The sequence below is a fragment of the Elaeis guineensis genome, chromosome 11 (genome assembly GCF_000442705.2).
Source record: "Elaeis guineensis isolate ETL-2024a chromosome 11, EG11, whole genome shotgun sequence".
NCBI classification, from domain to species: domain Eukaryota; kingdom Viridiplantae; phylum Streptophyta; class Magnoliopsida; order Arecales; family Arecaceae; genus Elaeis; species Elaeis guineensis.
The window spans coordinates 102,542,309-102,564,938 of NC_026003.2; the positions used below are offsets into that span (position 1 = coordinate 102,542,309).

The 22,630-nt window shown below is 34.7% G+C and overlaps 1 protein-coding gene across 3 annotated transcripts in view; it reads right to left on the minus strand.

Annotated features, from left to right (window-relative positions):
* The window catches only part of LOC105053633 (putative magnesium transporter MRS2-G), a 22,534-nt gene extending 12,877 nt beyond the window's left edge, over positions 1-9,657 (minus strand). The window contains exons 1-2 of one of the 3 annotated variants that reach the window (XM_029267177.2): positions 9,091-9,657; positions 6,706-7,148 (exon numbers count right to left, since the gene is read on the minus strand). In XM_029267177.2, the coding sequence (XP_029123010.2) occupies positions 6,706-7,148; positions 9,091-9,454 (807 nt within the window). In that variant the 5' untranslated portion in view covers positions 9,455-9,657. The remainder of the gene's footprint in view (positions 1-6,705; positions 7,149-9,090) is intronic. The other 2 variants (XM_010934882.4, XM_010934884.4) reach the window with 2 other exon arrangements.
* Positions 9,658-22,630: the final 12,973 nt, after the last annotated feature.

The window sequence follows — 22,630 nt, forward strand, 5'->3', positions numbered from 1 at the left end:
GAAGACAAAAAAGATGAGCCTTTGAAGCAATAATGAATTATTTAGAGAGTTTTATTAATTGATTGTGCATCAATTTTGGTTGCTTTCACCCGTTAGGTTCCTCACATAAATTCCTCGTGTGCCATGCTCTCCCTATTCAGACATGAAAAAGGATGAAGGATGCAAGATTTAAGTAGCAAGAAATTTCTACGTAGGGTGACTAACCCATTTAAGAAACGTCACAAACACTGAAACCCACATCCATTCCCTTACTTTACAAAATACAAAATATCAGCTTCCATGCACCCAAACCTGAACCCACTCCCTCATCCACTCCTGATTTAGAAGCTAAGTATAAGAACATAAATAGATTTAACAAATGTTTGAATATACTCCCCAGGAAAAAAGCATAAATCCATCCCTGAATGGGCGTTGCATTTCCTTCACATTAACACGCCTAAAGGAATGCCAAAAATCAACAGAAGTCACAAGCTCTATTGATCACTTCTTACTGACTTTATAATCCTTTTCAATCCTCTCAAGGTTAAAGCAAATAATTGCAAAATCTTAATTGGTTAGCAGTCACTTTGTCCCCTAATGGTGCATGCTTTCACATATCTATTTACTTGCATTAGGGCAAAGCAATGCATCATGATTGGTTTTTGCTTCAACTTTTCTCTTGCTCAATAAGTCCTATAATAGGCGCAAGAAGATTTTTCAGATATTAAGACAGTTTTTGGTCTCCATAAAAGCCCATTCTTCCTTGTAAGATCCATAATATGAGCTATGATAAAGCTGAATTTTTTAAGCATTGAAGGGCGTCAAAGGGATAGATATTCATGTAGTATAAGGTGGTATCAGACAATACATAGTCCATTTTAATAGTTATCCATGTGAAAACATCTTGATCGTTTGACTGATAATTCCATTGATAAACTAGTTAAATACCAATGCAGTTCCAAAAACAATCATCTGGATGTGGCTATATTAATTGAAACTGAAAACTGGTCAACAAAGAACCAAAACACTTCAAGAGTTTGCATGAGTGGGGCTCTAAATAACCCAAAGTATGGCATTCAAAAAAACTTTCTGACATCTACGCATCACATTCCATTCCACATCTAACGGTAACAACTAAACAATATGGCAAATCAACTGAGCTGCTTCTAATTGTTCAAAACATGTTTTAATCCGGAGTCAATTTTTCAGAGTGCTGATCGCATAGTTGTCTATGCACACATGTCTATTCTTATTCTTCCATACCCACCATAACCCATAGAAGTGCATGTCTTGTACAAGTAATTCAGATCTTAAACTTTTTAGAGTATAACCGATCGCAGAATTGTCTATGCGCATGTTTGACTCTCATTTTTCTATACCCAACACATCCCATAAAAGTGTGTGCCTTGTACAATTATTCAAATCTTAACCCTCCATTTTTAAAAGTGACTCAAAGGACAACATCAATCACTTCATATGGTCTTTGTACACACTAGCTTCACCTTCTCTGTTTCATCACAAATCATCCATCTTGGTTTTATTAAGCCTACATTTCATCAAAAATTTGATAATCGAAACAAATCTTTAATCACCCTAAGCCCATTAATGTCTCTCTTTACGTGTAGGAACATTGAAAAAAACATCACCAATATAGACCCACTTTTAAGGGAAATAAAAATTAAACAAGGATAAGGAATGTGGGGCCTCGAAGATCACAATCTTTTCATCCAGTTTTTTACCGAGATTTATTATCCCTAGCGACCATAGCCTTGTAATCAAACAGCCACATTCCAACCTTGCTAGGCCAATATTTAAGAATGCTCCGATCATAAATGGACTTGTTTCAATATGACTTTTCAATAAAAACAACATAGATAACAAACGAGCAATCAGTATTGCTCAAAAAAAGAAGTCATAAAGAAGGGGAAATAGAAGAATAATTCAAATTAGCAATCACTGCATGCTTAATCAATGTGACATCCCATTTTATGTGAGTTAAGCATTAAACAAAGAAGAAGAGCTAGGAAAGAAGCTGGAGTAGATTCATACTGAATACCCACAAATATAATTATCCCTGGTCGTCATTCTTAATCAGTCATCACCATCACCACCAATTACTATCTAGTTTCAGACTAAAATCATACTAATTCTCATAATGACACATAACCACCAACCCTCTTTCATGTTCCAAAATCTCAACCTCTTATTGTCTTTTCTAGCCACCAACTTGCCAGGTAATAACATCCCCCCCCCCCCAACAGGATCAAAAGTGTAGATATGAAATGGGAGGGGGGAAGATGAAATATGGTTCAAATAATAATGAGAGAGAGATTGAAAGAGATAAGAGGGTAGTACAGTAAGCAGATTAGGATACCTTCTTTTAGGAATATCAATCTTGGAATGAGTCTCAATTGGTAAGAGTGGTTGAGTAGGAGACTAGGAGTGTGATGAGATAGGGCTCCTTGTAGGCAGCAAAGAATGCAACATGGCTTACAATGTTCCTTCCTTTTCTTTTTCCATAGCAATACCGAGTGAATCTTCTTTTGGCCACCCCAACCTGCTTAGTACAATGATTTTTTCTTTCATAATCTTTGAGAAATTCAAAAAAAAAAAAAAGAAAGGATTTCAATCATCTAGATATCCTGCTCAATACAAGTAGATTCTGTCATCAACTCTACATCATATACTAAATGAATCCCTCTCTCCTCATGCTCCTCATCATTGCTCTCTCAATCACTCAAGTTTTTCCTCAATGTATATAAATTCTTCTCTAGAAAAACTTTATTGCAAAGTTTTTAAAATTTTGATAGGCCATCTTTCCCACCATTGGAAATAAAAAAACCTATCACTTGCAGATTGACCATTTCCGTTTTGTAAGAATATATGTTTTCTGCATTTTTCCTTTCTTTAAAGATAATGACATTCCTTTCACATGTCACTTTACCATGAAGTCATAAGGCCTGCAACTGAAAAAGCATTCTTGCCAAAATGCTTTGAAGGACCAGTTTGATTATCTATGGTACTTACCCTATGGGATTGGACCCAAAGTTTTGCCCCATGCAATGATGCTTGACATCCTATGAGTGAGGATTCTTTGAGTTTGGTAGTCCCAAAAGTGCTTGGATACCGAAGAAAAATTTTACCTAGCCAGTTAATGATATTGATCAACAAATCATAAGATGGAGATTATATAAAATTGAGATTGTATATCTTCTTACTTTACTAAATTAAGCATTTTCTGCAAATCAAAACTCAGATCCAGATTATCCTTTTCTTCCACTGTTCTGAGAGGTGGCAATGGTGATAGGGTTCCAACAATGAAGCAGAGGGGTAGTGGTGATGGAGCTCCAGATATGGGTGTATCACAATGACGCTTTGGTGGACATGGAGGTGCACGCAAGTGAGAGCTAGAAAGACAATGGTAGTGGTGCTTCAGCAAAGGAAGGTTGTAATTACCATGACAGATCTCCGGGGCCCACTAAGATGAGAGAGAACAAGGGATAGGCAGACAAATGGTGGTGGTGCAGCTTGAAAAAAAGCTGAGGTTGTTGTGACAGGTCTTGAGTGGCCACCAAGACCATGGAGAGAGAGGTGGTGGCTAAACTAGGTGGTGAAACAGTAATGCTAGCAAGCTTAGGAATCCTGAATGCCAGCAACAGGGCAGAATAAGTCATGCCCTAGTTTCCTCTCATCTCCTATTTTTTCATTTTCTCTCCTCAACCTCTCGCACCCAGAACTCAAAAAGCACCAAACAAAAAAAAGGGGCTGAAACCTCTTCTTTCTGTTCAACAAAATTAGGTGGATCCAACAAGGCTGGACCTCCAAATCGGGCACCCAAACACTTGATCTGGTCTAACACATGCTGTTGATCCAGATCCTCCACTTTCTTGTGGGACCAATGTCTATCCAAACAAGGCCTAGTACTGGGATTTTCCTAAAGGCCTCCATCAGGACAATCCCTTTCCACATACCACAAGTGCGAACTTCCACATTTAGTTACTAAAAGAAAATATTGAAACTTAAGCAATAAAGGAATTTAGCATCACTCAAGCTTTATACACAAATTGCAGCCAAGATGAAACTATTGATCTAGTTAACATATCACATAAACTACTTATGGAATGCAAGGACTATGAGCTTGTGTCAAATAAATCTACACCCATTTTATTCCTCCTTGTTTCTAAGGTATACATGCTAACTTCATCAAATTGTTATCATCCTTTTTTCACCAAACAACAGACCTCCCTCCTCAATATGATTGGTAACTCAACAGCTGAGATAACATTTCAAGCAATTCCCATCACTCTAGTATCTGGCAACAAAACATGCCACTCACTATTGTGAATGATCCTTGAAACCACAATAAGCTAGACTTCCACCTTTTGCTGTGTCTATCCAACAACAGTGTATGTGTGTACATATGATCTATTTCTTCTGCATTTTCATATTAACATGATACATATTCTATATCATCTCAATTGGACAATAAGGTCTTGGTACCAATGTTGGACATGCAACATGGGTGTAAGTGTTCAAGCATCCAAGTGTCCAGAATAATCCAACATGGGAATCTCTTAAAGTCAGACATGTGAACACAACCTTATCTTATATATGTACAGATACGTATCTATTGATATATGTATATAATTAGGGCTGAAAATGGATTGAATATTAGTAATATTAATATTTCTATCCATAATTTTCAACAAACATAAATACGGTACAAATATTAAATGGATACCAAAATCAGTATCCATATTTATTCTAAATGAATGGTTGGAACATGTACAACATAGGTCGAGGGATGCATTGGTACAAGGAGTGATTGGATATAGGTAAAAGGTAGACCGAAAATTATATAGGATGAACCAGTAAGGTAGGACCTAATATTGCTACATCTTTTAGAAAGTTTGGTCCTAATTAGAATGGAATGAAAGAAAAGAGTTCATTAGCCAACCACAATTAGTTTGGCACAAAGGTTTCATTGAGTTGAATTGTTTTTTGTTCTAAACAAATACGAAAATATTAACCATATCTGTATTTATTCTGAACGGATATGGATGCAAGTATGTTAGTTATATCTATATTTTTCTAAAAAAATATGGATACAAGACAGATACTATTTGGATATAAATTGAATTTTTAGTAAAATTTAATGATAAAAACTAACATTAATTACATAATCATAGGACAGGCATAGAATTCACCATGCGGATTGCACATGAAACACAGGTAACTGAAGATCTAAGGCATAGTTACCAAACCAGCATGGAGACCAACCTGGTCAAGGGTCCAAGTCACTAGTCCGATTCGATTTGTATTAAAATATTAAAAATCCAAAATTATTTAAAATATAAATAAAATATAGAAACATTAATATTTTTTTTACATCAAATACCATCATTATCCTTTCATTACAGCATAAATAAAAAAGAATCATCAATTATCTATTTTAAGAGAGCATGTAAGAAAGACTACATCCGAATGTAGGAATAGCTAGAAGTTATTAATATTTTTAAATAATTTTAACAATAAAATTCTGAAAAATATCATAAAGAATAAAAGAGTATGTTATATTTCTTTTTATCAAAAAAGATTTTTTTACAAAAAATAATTATTAAAATATGAAATATCATAACATACATTAGAAGATTATTTAGTGACTCAAATAGATATAAATAAGAAACAAACTACTTATATAATACAAAAAGGCATGTAGCTTAGTTGTAGATTACTTGTAATCCGAGTGAAAGGTCACTGGTTTGAAAGAATCAACATGATTTATAAGTAGATATCTGATTTTGTATATCCGATCAGATCCCAAAATTTCTATCCAAATCCGATCCGAATCAGATATGGAAATAGATAAGGTTGCATTTTACCGGACCCATTTTCAGTGCCATATATAACAAATAATAAGCCAGAACCATGCTGCCTAAGTTCATAACCCTTAATAAAATGGTTTCTAAATTTTAATGTTAGAATTAAAAACTTCCATATAGAAGTGCCAACAGTAGACACATAATGAGGATAGCTTTATAATTTGTTGGTATGAAGTCTCAAAGAATTTCACAAAGTGTCCCGACTGCCTGACACATTAAAAATTTGGAGTGTCCAGGAAACACCATTCAGTATATTAAACAATATGTAAATCGCTATGCTAAAATATAAGTACTAGATGAGCATGAAGTGGTCAGATTAAGCGAACTGATAATTTGAATTTCACCTTGTATAGTTTGTAAGAGTACTCAAAAAATTCAAAATGCATGAAGGAGAACACATCAAATTAATGGGCTTCATTACCAAAAAAAGAAACAGAATAACTGATACTTTCACAAATAACATTACAGATTTTTTGATAAGAACAAGATTAAAAATTAATGCTACCTTAGTATTCAGGTTTAAAACCCTGGTGCAGATCAATATCAATCATTAATCACAATGTTCCATACCATGGTGCAGCCCCATACTAACACAGTTTAGTCAGCACGAACAATACGTTGTATTGTTACAGGTCAGTACAGGGTAGACAGAAGCCCACATGGGCAGTACATACCAACCCGTATCTCAATACTTGAATCCTTTGTTGATAGTAATGAATGATATGCCTTTCTCCAAGAAGACAAGAATGTAAAGATGCAAGTGGTAAAACAATAGAAATGTCATCTACTTCCCAAATTCTTCCAGACAAAAATGATAGAAGGGTTTAGGCACAAGATCAAATACCTTCTGAACACGTGCAAGCAAACGAGTAAGATTGCTTTTTAAACTTCGTACACGCTCTAGATTCTTAGTGCTAACATTCATGGCTAGTTCGTCCAGCACAGGATAAGCAACTCTCTCAAGATCAGCAACATTAGAGTCCAAATATGAACAGACTACTTCCAATGCAATCTCCAATACCTGAAACTCAAATGGAAGCTCACGTTCACCTTCAGATGCCTCATTAACATGCAGCCATTGTCCATCAATTGAACACATTTCTTTAGTTTGTTTGTCTGTATGGTCGGGCTCCTGAATTCGAAATGGACTCTTAAGAGGGAGTTGTCGCCTTAATTGATCCACAAAAGGAAGAACTTCCTGAGACAGAGGATCCAGTAGCAAGACTTCTTCAGCAGTAACGATGGCCTTAATAAATTCTAGGTTGACAACCATTGCTTTTTCCCTGGCTGGAATGTAAACCAAAGCACCAAATGTGAATAATCAAACAAAAGCAATTCAGTTAACTTATAACAGTAGGAAGCAAAAATATATGCTGCATTTAACAATAAGTTCTAGGAGGGTGCAAATATCGCAGTATGGAAGTAATTCAACTATGATGATGATGACACCAAAAAATCTCTTCTTTTTTTCAATGTCATGTCTGTACATGTACTAACTATTTCCATCAACAGCAGATGTGATTTTTCTGACTAGACTCGATAAAATCTGAAGTTAATTTTTGTCTACTCTTTTGCACATGAGGATAGGCACAAAAGATATTTTGGTATATGGTGAGATGCATAGGCATATAAAGATACAAAACTTTATAAATGGATTCACAACGTGCATCGTGATATATGCTAGTGAGCAACTTTATTCAAGTTATGATTAAATTTTAAAAAAAAAATTAACTGTTTTGTATTGGTGTATAAACTGCATTAATAAATAACCATATGCATTGCATAGTTAAACTATACTGCAGAAGTTTGTTAGATGTTGTTTAATATCTTGCACTGCATTGCTTCAAGTAAACTTTCACATAACTAGCACCAAAGAACAATATTTGCACGTTAGCAAGTTGCAAAATTTATGAAGATAAAAATTGTAGAGGATATGTATTATATTCAGTTATTCACACACACATTAACAACATAACATTGCAGATATTGAAAGAGATGGTCCATACTATGGAAAGCTCATGAAGCAACATTTATGCAAAGGGACATTTCATTATGGCTTCCAATAAACATTCTAGCAACTGTACTTCCATTCCAATTCAAGTGTATTTGCCATCTTTATCTCAATAATGATGGATCTCACAATCACTTGCATCCACCTCATAAATTACTTGCTCATCCTAAGAGGCTTAGTGGTTGTTTAAGCTCACCATGGTTTCAAAGAACTAATGAGACACCACAAGGATTGTGATTAACCATGATATAAAATACTAAAAAGAACTCAAAGCCTCAACCCCAAATTGAATAGAGGACCCAAATCCTGAAACTCTGCTACAGAATAACATGGAGAACTTCTCAATAAATGAACCATAAACAATTTAGATGGACAATGTCTAGGTTTTTAAGAAGCATTATTCTTGAAACAGCATTATAATGTGAACAATATATAGATGCAGACACTGAGATAATCCATGACAAAACTAAGACAAGGTGTTGAAACATTGCATTAGATAAACCTTGCTTAACCTGACAAATTGATGATAAACTCATATGGACTAGATTGAGAAAGGTATGCTCATGTACAACAATGACAATGGAAGCCCTTGCCAAGAGATGGGGACCTGACACGTGTGAGAAGGGAAACAGTGCAGAAAGCAACAAAACCTTACATGCGTGAGAAGAAAAAGACTGCAAAGAGCAACAATGGAAAGACTGCAAAGAGCAACAATAATAAAAAGACTGCAAAGGGGAATTCATGAAGCCAGACCAAATAAATATGAGATAAGTATGTACAGAGTTCGCTAACAGTATTATCCTATCAAATATATCATATCTCCTGAACTTGCCACCCAAAAAAAGGAACCATATGCAATCACAAAGGGAGAATATCACGAGTCTTTGATATGTAATTCAGGATTTACTCCTCAGCTTAATGTTTAAGCTGTCCGAAACAAAGTTCCAAATCTTGGAAATCCGTATAGCTGTCTTGCTAGGCAAACTTGAAGAACAGAAAGATTATTTAGGGCGGCTCAAGTTCATTAAAAATGCAAACTTTTTTTTATATCGCATATGAGATGATCGTGCAGAAACTAAAACATAACAATATAACTTCCCCAATGTGCATTTCTCCACAGGACCAGCAGAAACTCCAGAGACAAAAAGCAATCGGAGATCCACCACGAAACAAGCATCAACCAAAGAACAACAACGAAATGGTGGGGAAGGGGCTCACCGAGGATGTTGGAGGAGTGGGAGAAGACGGGGCCAAGGATCCTGAGGTCACGGGCGGGGATGGCGGCGCGCTTGATGATCGCGTTCTTGTCGCACTCCAGGATCTCCGACTGCCCCTCCCGGTCGAACCTCATCCACAGCCTGGCCCCGGTCTTCTTCTTGGCCCCCTTGGCCCCATGAGCGGCGGCGGCGGCGGCCGGCGGCGCCGCCTCCGCAGCCGGACTCCCGGCGTTGTTCTGGAGAACGTTAGCGGCGGCGGAGGGGGGGATCGGGGACGGAGGCAACGGCTGGAGCTCGAGCCGCTTGGCCGATCGGATCCGCCTGGAGAGGAAGGAGAAGGGCTTCTTCCCGGATCGCTTCCCCATTGTCGGCTCCTCCCGCCACCATCGAAATCACCCTCTCACCTTAGGGTTTGACCTGGCTTCTCCGGCGAGGAAGAGGAAGGCGGAGGAGGAGACAGAAAAAAACTAGAGAATCTATCTCTGCTCTTTTCTTTCCTCCTCCCCTTCCGTTTCTGTTTATGGACGGCTTTCGCACGCCAGCGTTTACCAGGAATCCCACATAGCAGCGGATAAATAAAAATCTCATGCGGCTTCAGAGTAATGTACCCTGGTGCATCACGGGGGGCATCTGATTCGGATCGAAAATCCTGGCCGTTTACTCAAATATTATTAGATTTTGGTACCAACTCAAATATTAGCGGTTACTGTTTTTATTCTTCTAGCAACTTAATGGTAAGTATGAGAGGCTACATGAGGAGGCAACGTTGGTTGTAGGGGGGTCCGAGACGGGGAGGGCTGTTTGTTTGGGTTAGCATTCGGAAAGGAGCCGGATTTTTGTTGTAGTTATCTGAGATTAAGAGGCTCGTGGAAGATAAGACTCAAGCTTGTAAATATTATCTTTTTTTTGTATAATAATACATTATTTTTAAAATATTAAAATATTATCTTCACATAAATGCTATAAAAAATAGTAAGTTTGATATAAAAAAGATAAGTGACCTAACTATAAATAATTTGTTAATGAATCGATTATGGACGTGCCAATAATATATGTCCTATCTTAGTATACACTGCTAAATTTTATATATGTCGTTGCTTGCATAGTTTTTTTTTTTTTTTTTGGATAAAGATGTTGTTCGCATAGTTGACCCCTCAAATGAAAATTACAAAATTATGGATGCTAATGAACTGGTTATTAAGGCTGTTGGCTGATTTCGAATCTAAATAGCTGAGTGGAGCATAACATAACCCTCTTCTATAAAAATCTTGTTTGGATGTTTGAATTGAAAATCTTATAAAATTTATAAATTGATCAATAAAACTAGCAAAACTTTAGATTGATAGATTAGACTAGACCTATATTATTAAGTACTTAAAGATGATTTTGGAATAGTCAATCCGAATTTTATCGGAAGAAAAAAGATTTAAGCAGATTTTTTTTTTCTCTCTATAAAATTTGGACTGGTCTATTCTAAATCATTCCTAAGTATGATAAATATATGCCTAACTTAATCGATTAATCTACAATTCTACTGATTGTACTAATCCAATTTATAAGAAGATGATTTTGGAATAGCCAATCCGAATCTTATAGGAAGAAAAAAGATTTAAGTAATTTTTTTTTTCTCTCTATAAAATTTGGACCGGTCTACTCTAAATCATTTTAAGTATGATAAATATATGCCTAACTTAATCAATTAATCTATAATTCTCCTGATTGTACTAATCCAATTTATAAGTCTAGTAAAATTTTCAGCCAATCATCCAAATAAATTATAAAAAAATTAAAAAATAAATAACAACAACAACTAGGACGTTGAAAATCTTACTCTCCGTGCATATATATATATATATATATATATATATATATATATATATATATATATATATATATATATATATATATATATATTTCAGATGGTCAAGGAAATTTAGCCAATCAAATTTCAGATGTTTTGGTCAGACTTGCGGCATTGACATTCCCACCACTATCATGTTGTCCTCATTAGTATTTTTAAATAGAAAGACATGCAGCATTGACATTCCCACCAAAATCATGTTGTCCAGATTAGTATTTTAGATAGAAAGACTGAAGCAGTTGAGAGTCACCTCTCAACCCATCCAAGGTACAACCCACATGGACTATTTTATTTAAAAGGCTTCAAGTAAGGTCCCACCCTCACGGGCATTATGTCATCAATATGCTACTGAGCCTCGTATTCCTTTTTTGATGGTAAGGGGAGGCGAGATGCCACCGAAATATTATGAATAGAAGAACGTACATGGAGAAAGCAGGGTGCGGAGCAAGCTCTGCTGTTCAGAGTCTGACCAATAAAATCAAAAGAAAAATACAGGCTGCGGGTGGCAAAAAAAATAAAAAAAAAATAAAAAAAATATAACAATAGTGGCATAAAAAAAAATAAAATAAAATGCTTGTCATGCTTCAAAATCAGCTGAGATCTACTTTATTAACGGGCTGAAGTCAAAAAAAATCAGACTAAGACCGTCTTTCTCTATCAATTGTTCATCTGAAATTTGAAAGAAAAACAACAACTTTGTCTAGATATTTGAGAGCATTATTTTGATATTTATTGATTCTTGACAAGATTTTTTTAAATTTAATCTAAAAATTTTGATTGCACAAGTTAGACCAATCATTGGATAAAAGACATCTTTTGAAGCAACTGAAGCAATTGAAGCATGCTTCTTGTTGAGAAAGATCCTAGATTTTTGTCTCTCTCCAATGGACCCAAGCAAAAGCAACGATCGGCATCAGGATGATCTTTTGGTGCTTGTTTTGTGAAATTTCCTTTTTATCTAGTTTAAGCAGAGATTTTCAAAGCTCAATTGAGGACGCAGAACTTCAAGAGATGAACCGGCTGCCTTCCACGTAGTACAGAAGTAGTACCAAGTAGAGAAAAGATGATCAACCAATTCAATTGCTCGTTACAATGCATGCAACCCCCAAGATTTTTACCAAGCTTTCTACCAAGATTTTCTCATGTTTGACTTCGCACTTAGTTTTTAATTGGTTGCTGAGCTTTCAGAAAGTGCCAGCAAATGAACACTTGATACCCCTACTGTTCAAGAAATGACTGATGCAAGGGTGACGAAGAGAGAGGCTTATCCCCCCATTCAATTTCCATTTCAATTGATCTTCACCTTGTTCAAGATCAACAGCCCGCAGTAAAGATGAAGGTTGATTAAATTGGCCTTGGACTTCTGATGATGAAGAAAAAGGTAATCTGATTTTCCATGCCCCAATATCATAATCATAAAAATCTGCAACCATGCCATTCTTCTTCTAACTACAATAGTAAAGAGTGGGGAAAAAGTGTTTGAAGTGGCACATTGCATACCAAGCTATCTTTCCAAGGGAAGTTTCTACCCATTTCCAAATTTGAAACAAACCCTATTCCAAAAAGTAGGGAGGGAAATTACCATATCACGCCACAAACTCGAGTATCTTTTAGTTGGCTTCTGGAAATTTTTACCCTTCTATGATAGGCAAGGTGAACTTGTCTACTCCAAAAACTTAGAAAGTATTTGATTGAAGAGAGTGGAATCTGAAATCGAAATCAGAATGAGTAACTCCCATTCCAACCATTTGGTTGGAAGGAGTCTCATTCCGATTTCGATTCCAGGATGGAATGAGAATAGCTCAATCTATATAGAATTCAATCTCTACTCTCTTCTATGGATTCAATTTTTTATTTCAATTTTAATTCGATTCCGATCACAAACCAAACGTTTCGAAAGATTTGGCCATTCCGATTCCGATTCCAAGCCATTCCAATTTTCATTCCTATTCTGATTCTGGTTGCGAATCAAACACCCCCTTAGATCAAAGGAGAGAAATCTCCATCTCCATTCTGCAAGTGGGGAAGTATTAAACTGGCTAAGGTCTTCGACGCTAACCCTGCCTTCCTCTTTTCTAAACATATTGTCTTCCAATTAATCTTTACAAGGAAAACCCTGACAGTGGGGTGAGCCCGACTAAACAAAAGATCTCCAATATTTGTTAATTTTTAGTCACCCGGACTGGAAGCTTGAAGATAGATATGAAATGAGTGGCGGTAATGCGAGCATCAAATTGACCAATATAAACTGTCCTCCCAAAAACAAATCACATTTTTCCAGGGACCAATTTAGATTCTACTCTGCAGTAGGATCATCCAATTGACGGTTTACCTCCAAAAATGGCAGACCAAGGTATCTGAGTGGAAGTGCTGGATACATGCGATTAAGCCATCTTGCACGCTCCTCTGTCCAAGTGACTTTGACCTGGGATAGTGAAAAAATTCTTCTGATAATTAATTATAAGTCATGACATCATCTCAAAACTATAGAGAATTATCTTCAATGCAGCAAAATACTCCTTAAGTTGGCAAAAATCAAGATATCATCTGCATATTGTAAAATTTTTGTCCCTCCAAAGATTCAAGGATTACCAAGACTTCAAAATTTTTTTCTGATGCCACCTGATTAAGCATTTTAGGAATTGAATTCACAGCTAGTATGAGTAGATAAGGAGATAAAAGGTCACCTTGCCTCAACTCTCTTCTACAAAAGATCCAATCTCCAATCCCACCATTCACATTCACTGCAATCTTGTATAAGAAGAGAATATTTTATATTCAGTTGATCCATTTGAAGGGAAGTGCCTAGCCATCAATAGATTGAGTAAATATGAATGGCTAACTCTATCGACTTTATAGAAGTCCAACTTATAGATTACTCCATCCACATTTGCCTTAGAAATCCAGGATCTCATTGGCGCAAAACATATTATCTATTATTAGCCTGCCTTTAATATAAGCAATCTGTGCAAGATCTATTAAGCCATTCATGAAGGGCTGTAATCAGTTTGTTGACACTTTTATAATATTTTTTATGCACCCATGAAACAAACTTACCAGCCTAAAGTTGGTTCATTGACAGCTTCTTTTCTAGGAATTAAAGATAAAGTAGCATAATTGATTTTGGCAAGATCAATATTTGTATCATAAAGTTGCTGGAAAAAGGAAGAGGTGATCACATTTTACATAGACCCAGAGATGCTAAAAACATATTGAAAATCCATCTAACCCCAAACATCCCTATCTTGAAAAAAAAAATGCTGCTTCCTTGTTTTCTTCTAAATGGAAAAACTTACAATCATGGGTAATAAAGCCACAAACTTTTTTTCTCTCTTTGTATAATTAAATAAAATATTATAAAATAATAATAATCTCTATAATCTATTCAGGCGATTAATAAGTAAAAAAATCAAGCAATCCATAAAAAAAAATACTATAATTTTGATGTGAATCTTCTACTATTTAAAATAATAGAATTATCATATATCTTTTCTAAATTATCAGAGGTTATACAAATATATATCATCAAAATAAATCTTGACTGTCATAATAAAATAATTATTACAAATAAAATAAATTTAATAATAAACAAGAACGGCCTCATCAAATGTGTGGATGCTTAAAATAATTATTGGAGAAGATTTTACAAAGATCAAAATCATTCAACTTGTAGCTCTCGATGTCAAGAACAATATACTGAAATTTTATCAAAATTGAATACAATCAACCATCCGGTCATCTGACAAAATAGCTTCAAAATCTTTTATTTTTCTTCTTCTTCTCTGATTTTTCCATGTCCCAAAGGTTTCTGCACACTGTCCCAAAGGTTTTCACACTTGGCTCTAGTTTTTCACATACACCACGGTTGCCCCCAATTAAATAGGCCGTACTGGAGTCTGGTCTCAACAAAACTGGACTTATCAAAAAATATATATAAGTCCTAAAAGGTTTCTTCTCCCCTTTTTTTTTATTTTAAGAGTTGTAGTCCCACATGAGAGGGATAACTCAACAAATCTCTCCTCCTGACTCATATGGAAGATTTATCAATCGCTTTCTCTCTGTAAGCAATCAATTTTTTCATAGATAAGATTTGAGTTATCATATATGATTCATTGTCATTAGTTTGAATTTTTTCAAGATAAAACAACTTCACCTCCAAAACATCTTGAACCCAATGATAACTCATATCAATATGCTTGGATCTTGAATGAAATATTAGATTCTTCAAAAGATGAATGACACTTTGACTATCATAATAAAGTATATAATTCTCTTGTTCTAGGTCCAACTCTTATAAAAAAAAATTTATCCATAAAAGTTCTTTGCAGGCTTTTATAACTCAATATATTCGGCCTCTATGGTGGACAAAGCAATATATTTTTATAATTTAGATTGTCATGATATTACTTCTCTAAAAAAATCATCAAGTATCCTAATGTAGACTTTTTAGAATCTATATCACCAACCAGTCTGCATCTGTATACCCATCCAAATAGGTTTGCCTTTATCAAAGTATAAACAGACAGTGAAAGTGCCTCTGAGATATCTGAGAATAATTTAATGGCTGTCAATATTTTTTATCAGGATTAGAGAGAAACAACTTACAATACCACTGCATAAGCAATATCTGCCTTGTGCAATCTATGGGAACATCAAACTATCAACTATGGATACATAAGAATCTTCTTTGTTTCATCTTTATCTTTCTCACTTATAGGATATTGCCTAGAACTTAATTTGAACTGACATATAAGTGGAGAGGAAACTAATTTAAATTTGCTCATATTGAACCTTTTAACCACCTTTTCGATAGATTTTTTTTGAGATAACCAAAATTTTTTCTCTTCCTATCATGAGTAATGCTCATGCCAAGGATTTATTTAGCCACCCCAAGTCTTTCATGGCAAAGTACTTAACTCTCATTTCAAGCTTTCAATCTTTCTAGCATTATGGCTATAATCAACATATCATCCACATAAAGTAAGAGAATAGTGAAGTCTTTATCAAAGAATTTTTTTATAAATATACAACGATCAGAAGTATTTTGCTGTACCCATGATCATTATGAAGGAATCAAATTTTTTATACCACGTCGAGATGCTTACTTGAGTCCATACAAGCTCTTCTTTAATCTGTATATAAGATACTCTTTATCTTTAATTGTGAATCCCTCTAGCTGCTCCACGTAAATTTTCTCTCTAGATCTCTATGGAGAAAAGCATTTTCACATCAAGTTATTCAATCTTCAAATTCATGCTTGCAACTAAACAAGAACAACTCAGATTGAAGATATCTTGACCATATAAGAGAAAATTTCTTTAAAATTAATATCATTTTTTAACCAAATCCCTCTACACCAATTATGCCTTGTATCCTCGCTATAAGCTCTTTTCTTTAGTTTTCAATCTGAACACCTCCTTATTTTTAGTGCTCTCTTACTCTTAAGTAGTTCTACCAGCTCAAAATGTGGTTTTTATGTAGGAACTTTATCTCATCCTACATGACTTTTAACCACTCTCTTTTTGCTCATAATTTATAACCTCTTGGTTGCATTTGGTTCTCTCCCATCAGTATCATCACATACTCATGAGGAGAATATTTCTGGAAAGAACGATTTTCTCTACTAGATCTTCTCAACTGAGGCTCAACTGGTGGTTCTGGAGAGGCTTGCTCAACATACTTATCTGGCATATTATTATCAGGTATAGGCTCATCAATGCATTACCATCATCTTTCTATACATCTTTCCTTTATCGTTATTCACCATAACAGAGGCACTGGATCCAGATTAATATAATTTCTAATGATAGACTTTGGCTTTTTAATCTTTTTAAAATCTTCAGTAGTCTGATTTCTAGAAACACAATATCTCTGCTTTGATAATCTTTTTATCAACTGAATCCATAATCTATAACCAAATTTTTCATCTGCATAATCCACAAAGATACACTGATCAATGTATTAATATGACATAAGAAGTGTTAAAACTGTGCTATTTGATCTCTATTATTTAGTATTTGATGTTTCTTACTTTTTTTTCAAGAATTATTAATCATGGAGAATTATTCACAAACCAACCATTTCCAAATGGATACATACTATCGGCCCGTCATATACACTTTTGCAGTCACCAAGCCCAAGACAAAATCTAAGTTAAAGCCCAAGCTAGCCTTTATCGATAAGTTTTTAGCAACACAAAAGGGCACACAGCTAAAAAAAATAGAAAAGGCCCACGGTGCATGCCCAAAGCAACAAGACGGCTTGAAGAAGCAAGCCATGGCTCAAGACATCCATGCGATCCATGCGTGGTGCACAAGAGAGTGAAACACAAAACCATGTGGTGTACACATGCAATGCATGGGAGAAGCCTCTCATTCATCACTCGTTCATAAGGCTTCACGTGATCTTTTGCATGTGGTGTACAATCATGGCTCACAAGACAAGGTGGGATGCATTCATGTGAGCGCGAGCGAATTCGGCGTGGGTGCAGTCATCGCAAGGGCAAGCAAACATGGGTACACATGCGTGGTTCAAATGCATTGGGATGCGACAGTGAGATAGGTTTACAAAGATTTTTTAAAAAAAATAAAAAGAAATGAAGAGAGAGGTGAGGAGTTTATGGTGGCTAGGATTTGGAGTTTTAAAAGGAAAGAAAAAAAATGAGAAAGAGGGTTGAGGTTTAAAGTCTTGGGTACCTAGGGTTTGAGGAGGCCTTTAACGCTACAAAAAGGGATGTAGGCCAGCCCAAGAAAAAAAAAGAGAGCAAGATTAGAGATTGATAGAAAAATTAGAAAAAAATTTATAGAGAGAGAGGAAGGTTGCCAGATTTTAGAGTTTTGAGAGAGAATTTTATGGTGGCATAAGAGGTTCTGCTGCTTTTTTTCAAGTTTTTCTCCAACAAGAAGATAGAGCTTTTGGCGATGAGCGAGATCCAACTCATGAGCAACTAAACCTTCATCCTCAGAGAGTAGATGAAGTCCTTCAATCTATATTTATATTATTTTTTATTTTTATTATATATTTTTTTTTATTATGCAATCAACTACTTGAACGTTGTAAGGTTGCTTTTTTTTTAATCTTATTGAATATTTTACAAATATGAATATTTTCTATGATTTTATTCATGTGTTCAAATAGTATTTTTTTTATTTTATGATATTTAATCTTAAATAGTTTATGACTATATAGAGATGAGTTGTGATCTAATTAAGGATATAATTTGTACTCAGCAAGATAAACTATGTTGAGAATAAGATCATAAATTCAACTTTTTATTTTTACTATAGTTTGTAGTTTGTAGTGATTTTGATTATTTTTAACTAAAATATAAATCTATGATTAAAGGATGGATTCAAAAATGCTAAGGATCTTTCTTCAATTTGATTTTTCTTAACTTTATTTATATCAAACTTGTTTCTTTTATTCCTATTAAAAATCTTAAAATCTAAATTCTTCACCTTATTTTCTAAATTGAACGCAACTCAGCTCTTTGATCCTGAGGATTCTATACCTGATTCTTATCCTAATCTATATAATAGTTAAATCAGATTAAGTTTTTATTTTGGTGCCTATGATAGCAACCAAATTTTAGCACCATTATCGAAGATCATGGGCACAGTTGTTTCAATATAAAACATAAAAAAAAATTTATAATACATATAGTGACATTAGAGATAAAAATGTAAAAAAAAATATTTATTTTGCTTGCACACCTTGTTTATTGCATTGTATTTTTATAACACATCTTAAGGATACAAATCCTAACACAAAATAAATAGAGATTTTATCATCCTTCCTTGATCCACAAATAAGAGTCTTCATTTTGTATTGATCTAATCCTAATTAAAATCAATTAGACGTTAGCCCTAAGAAATTCGAGCTTATTAAGATAAGAGAACCTGAAAATTAGATCAGATTTGAAATTGATCAATCGATTAGTGTCTAAAAAAATGGTTCAAGAACTCAGTCCTAAACAATAATGGTTATTTAATTAGAATCATTGTAAAAGTACGGAGGCCTCCCACCTATCTTACATTACCTGGCCAATTGAGTTGATTAATTTTGAATTTAGAGTGCTTGAAGATAAACTTGGAATAGTTAGGAGTGTCTAGAGTTAGGTTAAACCTTAGCTAGAGTTTATTTTTGTGTAAAACTTTTTGCAATTAAAAAAAAAGAGAAAACTAAAAATATTCATTCATCTATCTCTTAGATTTAGATTTTCTAGATTTTCACCTCTAGATTTTTTGTCCCTCTTCTCTTTTCTACAAAAAGTTAAATCAATAAAAAAAAATTAGGATTCTTCTGATGTAGAACTCTTGGTTGCATGCTTGATCATTGATTTTACAATCAGAACTCCAACCATTAGACCAAAAAATTGAAAAAATCTTAGAACAATTCAATCTAGGAATATGATCAAACCCAGTGAACCTCATCCCCCTCGTTAATTGAAAGAGTATTTCACTCCGTCCTTATCTACATATTCTTCTTGTATCGTGCCCCCTATTGAGGCCTCCCAATATGAGATTAAGTCTAGTGTCATTCAAATATTATCTTCTTTCTATGGACTTAGTAATGAGGATCCTTACAAAATCTAGATGAGTTTCTTGAGATATACTCCACTGTCAAAATTCAAATTTCTCTGATGATGCTCTTAGGTTGAAATTATTTTCTTTTTCACTCAAGAATAAGGCCAAACATTGGCTACATTTGTTAGAGTCAGTGCCATTTCAATCTGGAACCAACTTCAAAGAGAATTTCTCAAAAATACTTTTTAATTGAAAAAACTAATCAAATTAGGAAAGCCATCATATTTTTCCAAATGGATAGAAAATTATTTCATAAAATATGAAGAGACTTAAGAACCTCATTCGTAAATATCCACACTATGTTTCCTTAAATGGCAATTAGTTCAGTTTTCTATGATGGATTATCAGAGAAATACCGTCAAATGATCGCTCATGTGGAGGGACATTCATGCTAAAGATTAGGATGCAGCATAGCAATTGTTTGAAATCTTTAGTAAAAATTCTTGCACCACATGTCTGCCTGCTGTAGAGATAAACCCATATTTGCCCAAAAGAGAGGTGGAATCTATGAAGTTGGAAATTTCATAAATATCCAAGTAAAGTAGATGTGTTGTCCCAAAAACTAGATCGCTTATTGAATATCTGGCACTCTCCTACTCCATCCTTTCCTGCTCAGGATATTTGTGCTTTTGTTCGAGTCACACCCACTTTGTGAGTAAATGCTCAGCGCATCCCAATTTTCTGAGATTATAAAGAGCAAGTTCAGCAAGTCCTAACACAAACTGTTATAGACTAGGGAATAACCCATTTTTTAATACATACAATCTAGCTAGAGAAACCATCCAAATTTTTCATGAAAACCACAACCAATGGGTAATCCATCTATGCAAAGAACAAGTCATCTGGATGCAAACTATAGGCCCTACTCACAGTTTCAAAATGTTCCTTAACCCTCTACCAATAATTAGCTTTTAAAGAGGTCCTACAAAATTGAAAGGACTAAAAATGAAACCTAGATCCTTCACTTCCATACACAATCCATAGCCAAGTTGGAGACCCAAATCGCCAGCTAGTAACTGCATTCAGTAGGAGAGAAGAAAGAAAATTGCCCAATCAACTTGAGAAAAATTCAAAGGAAATATATGGCTGAGAGTTTAATGCTCATGAATTTTTTTCAAAACATACTAAATTTTTATGACTTCTGGAATAGATAGATCATAGAGCAACCTAGCAAAATCAAGAGACCAAAACTGAAACTTTGACTCAGTCAGAATCACCCAAGGATAAGGAGGACCTAAAATTGAAGGATGAACCAAATCCATCAGCACTTCTTCATCTGCCTAAGGTCCCATTCCCAAGTGCTCTAGAATCTCCCGCTCCTTTTAATAAGAAGGGAGGAAAGATAGATGAAATGTTAAAATTGTTCAAATAAGTCAATTAATTTCTCTCTTTTGGATGTAATCAAACAGGTCCCAGCTTATACCAAATTCTTGAAAGATTTATGTATGCAAAAATGCAAATCTAGAGCATAAATTTTGAAGAAAGTTTGCCTCACTAAATAGGTTAGTTCCGTCTTCCAACACGCTACCACCTCTAAGCTTAAGGATCCAGATGCCCCTATCATCTCTTGCATCATAAAGACCTATATATCGAGAAAGCTCTATTAGATTTAGGGGCTAGTGTGAATTTTTTGCTAGTTCAGTGTATAACTCTTTAGATTTGATGAGCTGAAATCCACTTCGGTCATTTACAATTGGTGGATCGATCCATTAAGGATCGTGTGGGATGGTCGAGAATGTGCTAGTGAAAGTAGATGAATTTTATTTTTCTGTTGATTTTTTGATCCTAGATATGAAACTGTGTAGCAATCCAAGATAGATTCCATAATTTTAGGATGATCCTTTCTAGCCACTACGAATGCTTGCATTAATTATAGGATGGGAGTCATAGATGTCTCATTTGGAGAAAGAAATTGAGGCTAAATGTATTTACTGCTTCCCAAGAACCACAAATGGATAGCTATTTCGAAGTTGATATAATTGAAGATCTAATAGAGGAAGCCACTCTCACGATATTGTCACAAGATCCTTTGGAAGTTTGTTTGGCTTATTTCAGAGTGGATGATTTCGATTAGATAGGTACATAGCTGAAGTGAATGTCTTATTAAAATATCCCACTCTAAAATCACTCTACCATGGACCATAAAGTATAAGCCATTATCCGAGTTAGCCCTGGTAGTTCTCTCATTAGAATCACCACCTAGTCTAGAACTAAAGCCACTTCCTGTAACCTCAAGTATGTATTTTAGGACCCAATGACATCCTTTCAGTGATCATTGCATCAGATTTGACTCCTGATAAAAAAGCTCAACTTGTAGGTATTCTAAAAGAACATAAAAAGCTATTGGATAGACTATTGCTGATCTAACAGGCGTCGACCCCTCTATCTGCATGCATCATATCAATTGTGAGACAGATGCCAAATCATATAGGGATATGCAGAGGAACTAAATCCAAATATGAGGGAGGTGATTAAGAAAGGAGTGGATTAAGGGGATACTTTAAGATGCATAAAGTTTGGCTAAAAATTTTAAACTTAGCACTTTTAGAGAGGCAACCCAATTTCTTCATGTTAGTTTCTTTAGGTTTAAAAGTAATAATAAATTGACTCATTTGCATTTGCTTATAGGGACTTGGATTGAAATTTTGAAGGCACCTGTCAACTCAAGAGCACACTTATCCCAGGTGACATCTCTCCTTGTTCTTCCTTTTTGCCTATCACTTTATTTTCCTTGCTCCATTGAGGAAATGTTATTTAAGTTGGGGGTGAGGGATAAATTAATAAATCTTCAATATGTTAGTACTTAGTGTTTATATACTTGATTATGCTTTAAACTTGAGATTAATCAGACATTTTAAGAAACAATTGATACACACTCTAGAGGATTTTTGAAATACCGAGGGATCACATATTAAGAAAACTAATAGATGGTTAAGTCTAGAACAAAAATTAATTTTTGAATATTTTTAACCCTCCCTATTAACATCAAAGAAGTATCTATTTCTTATATGTGCAAGTGTAACATGTTGATGTATGCAAAAGTTCCCTCATTAAATGTTAAAAAAAATGAAATGAATTTATTGAATAATAAAATT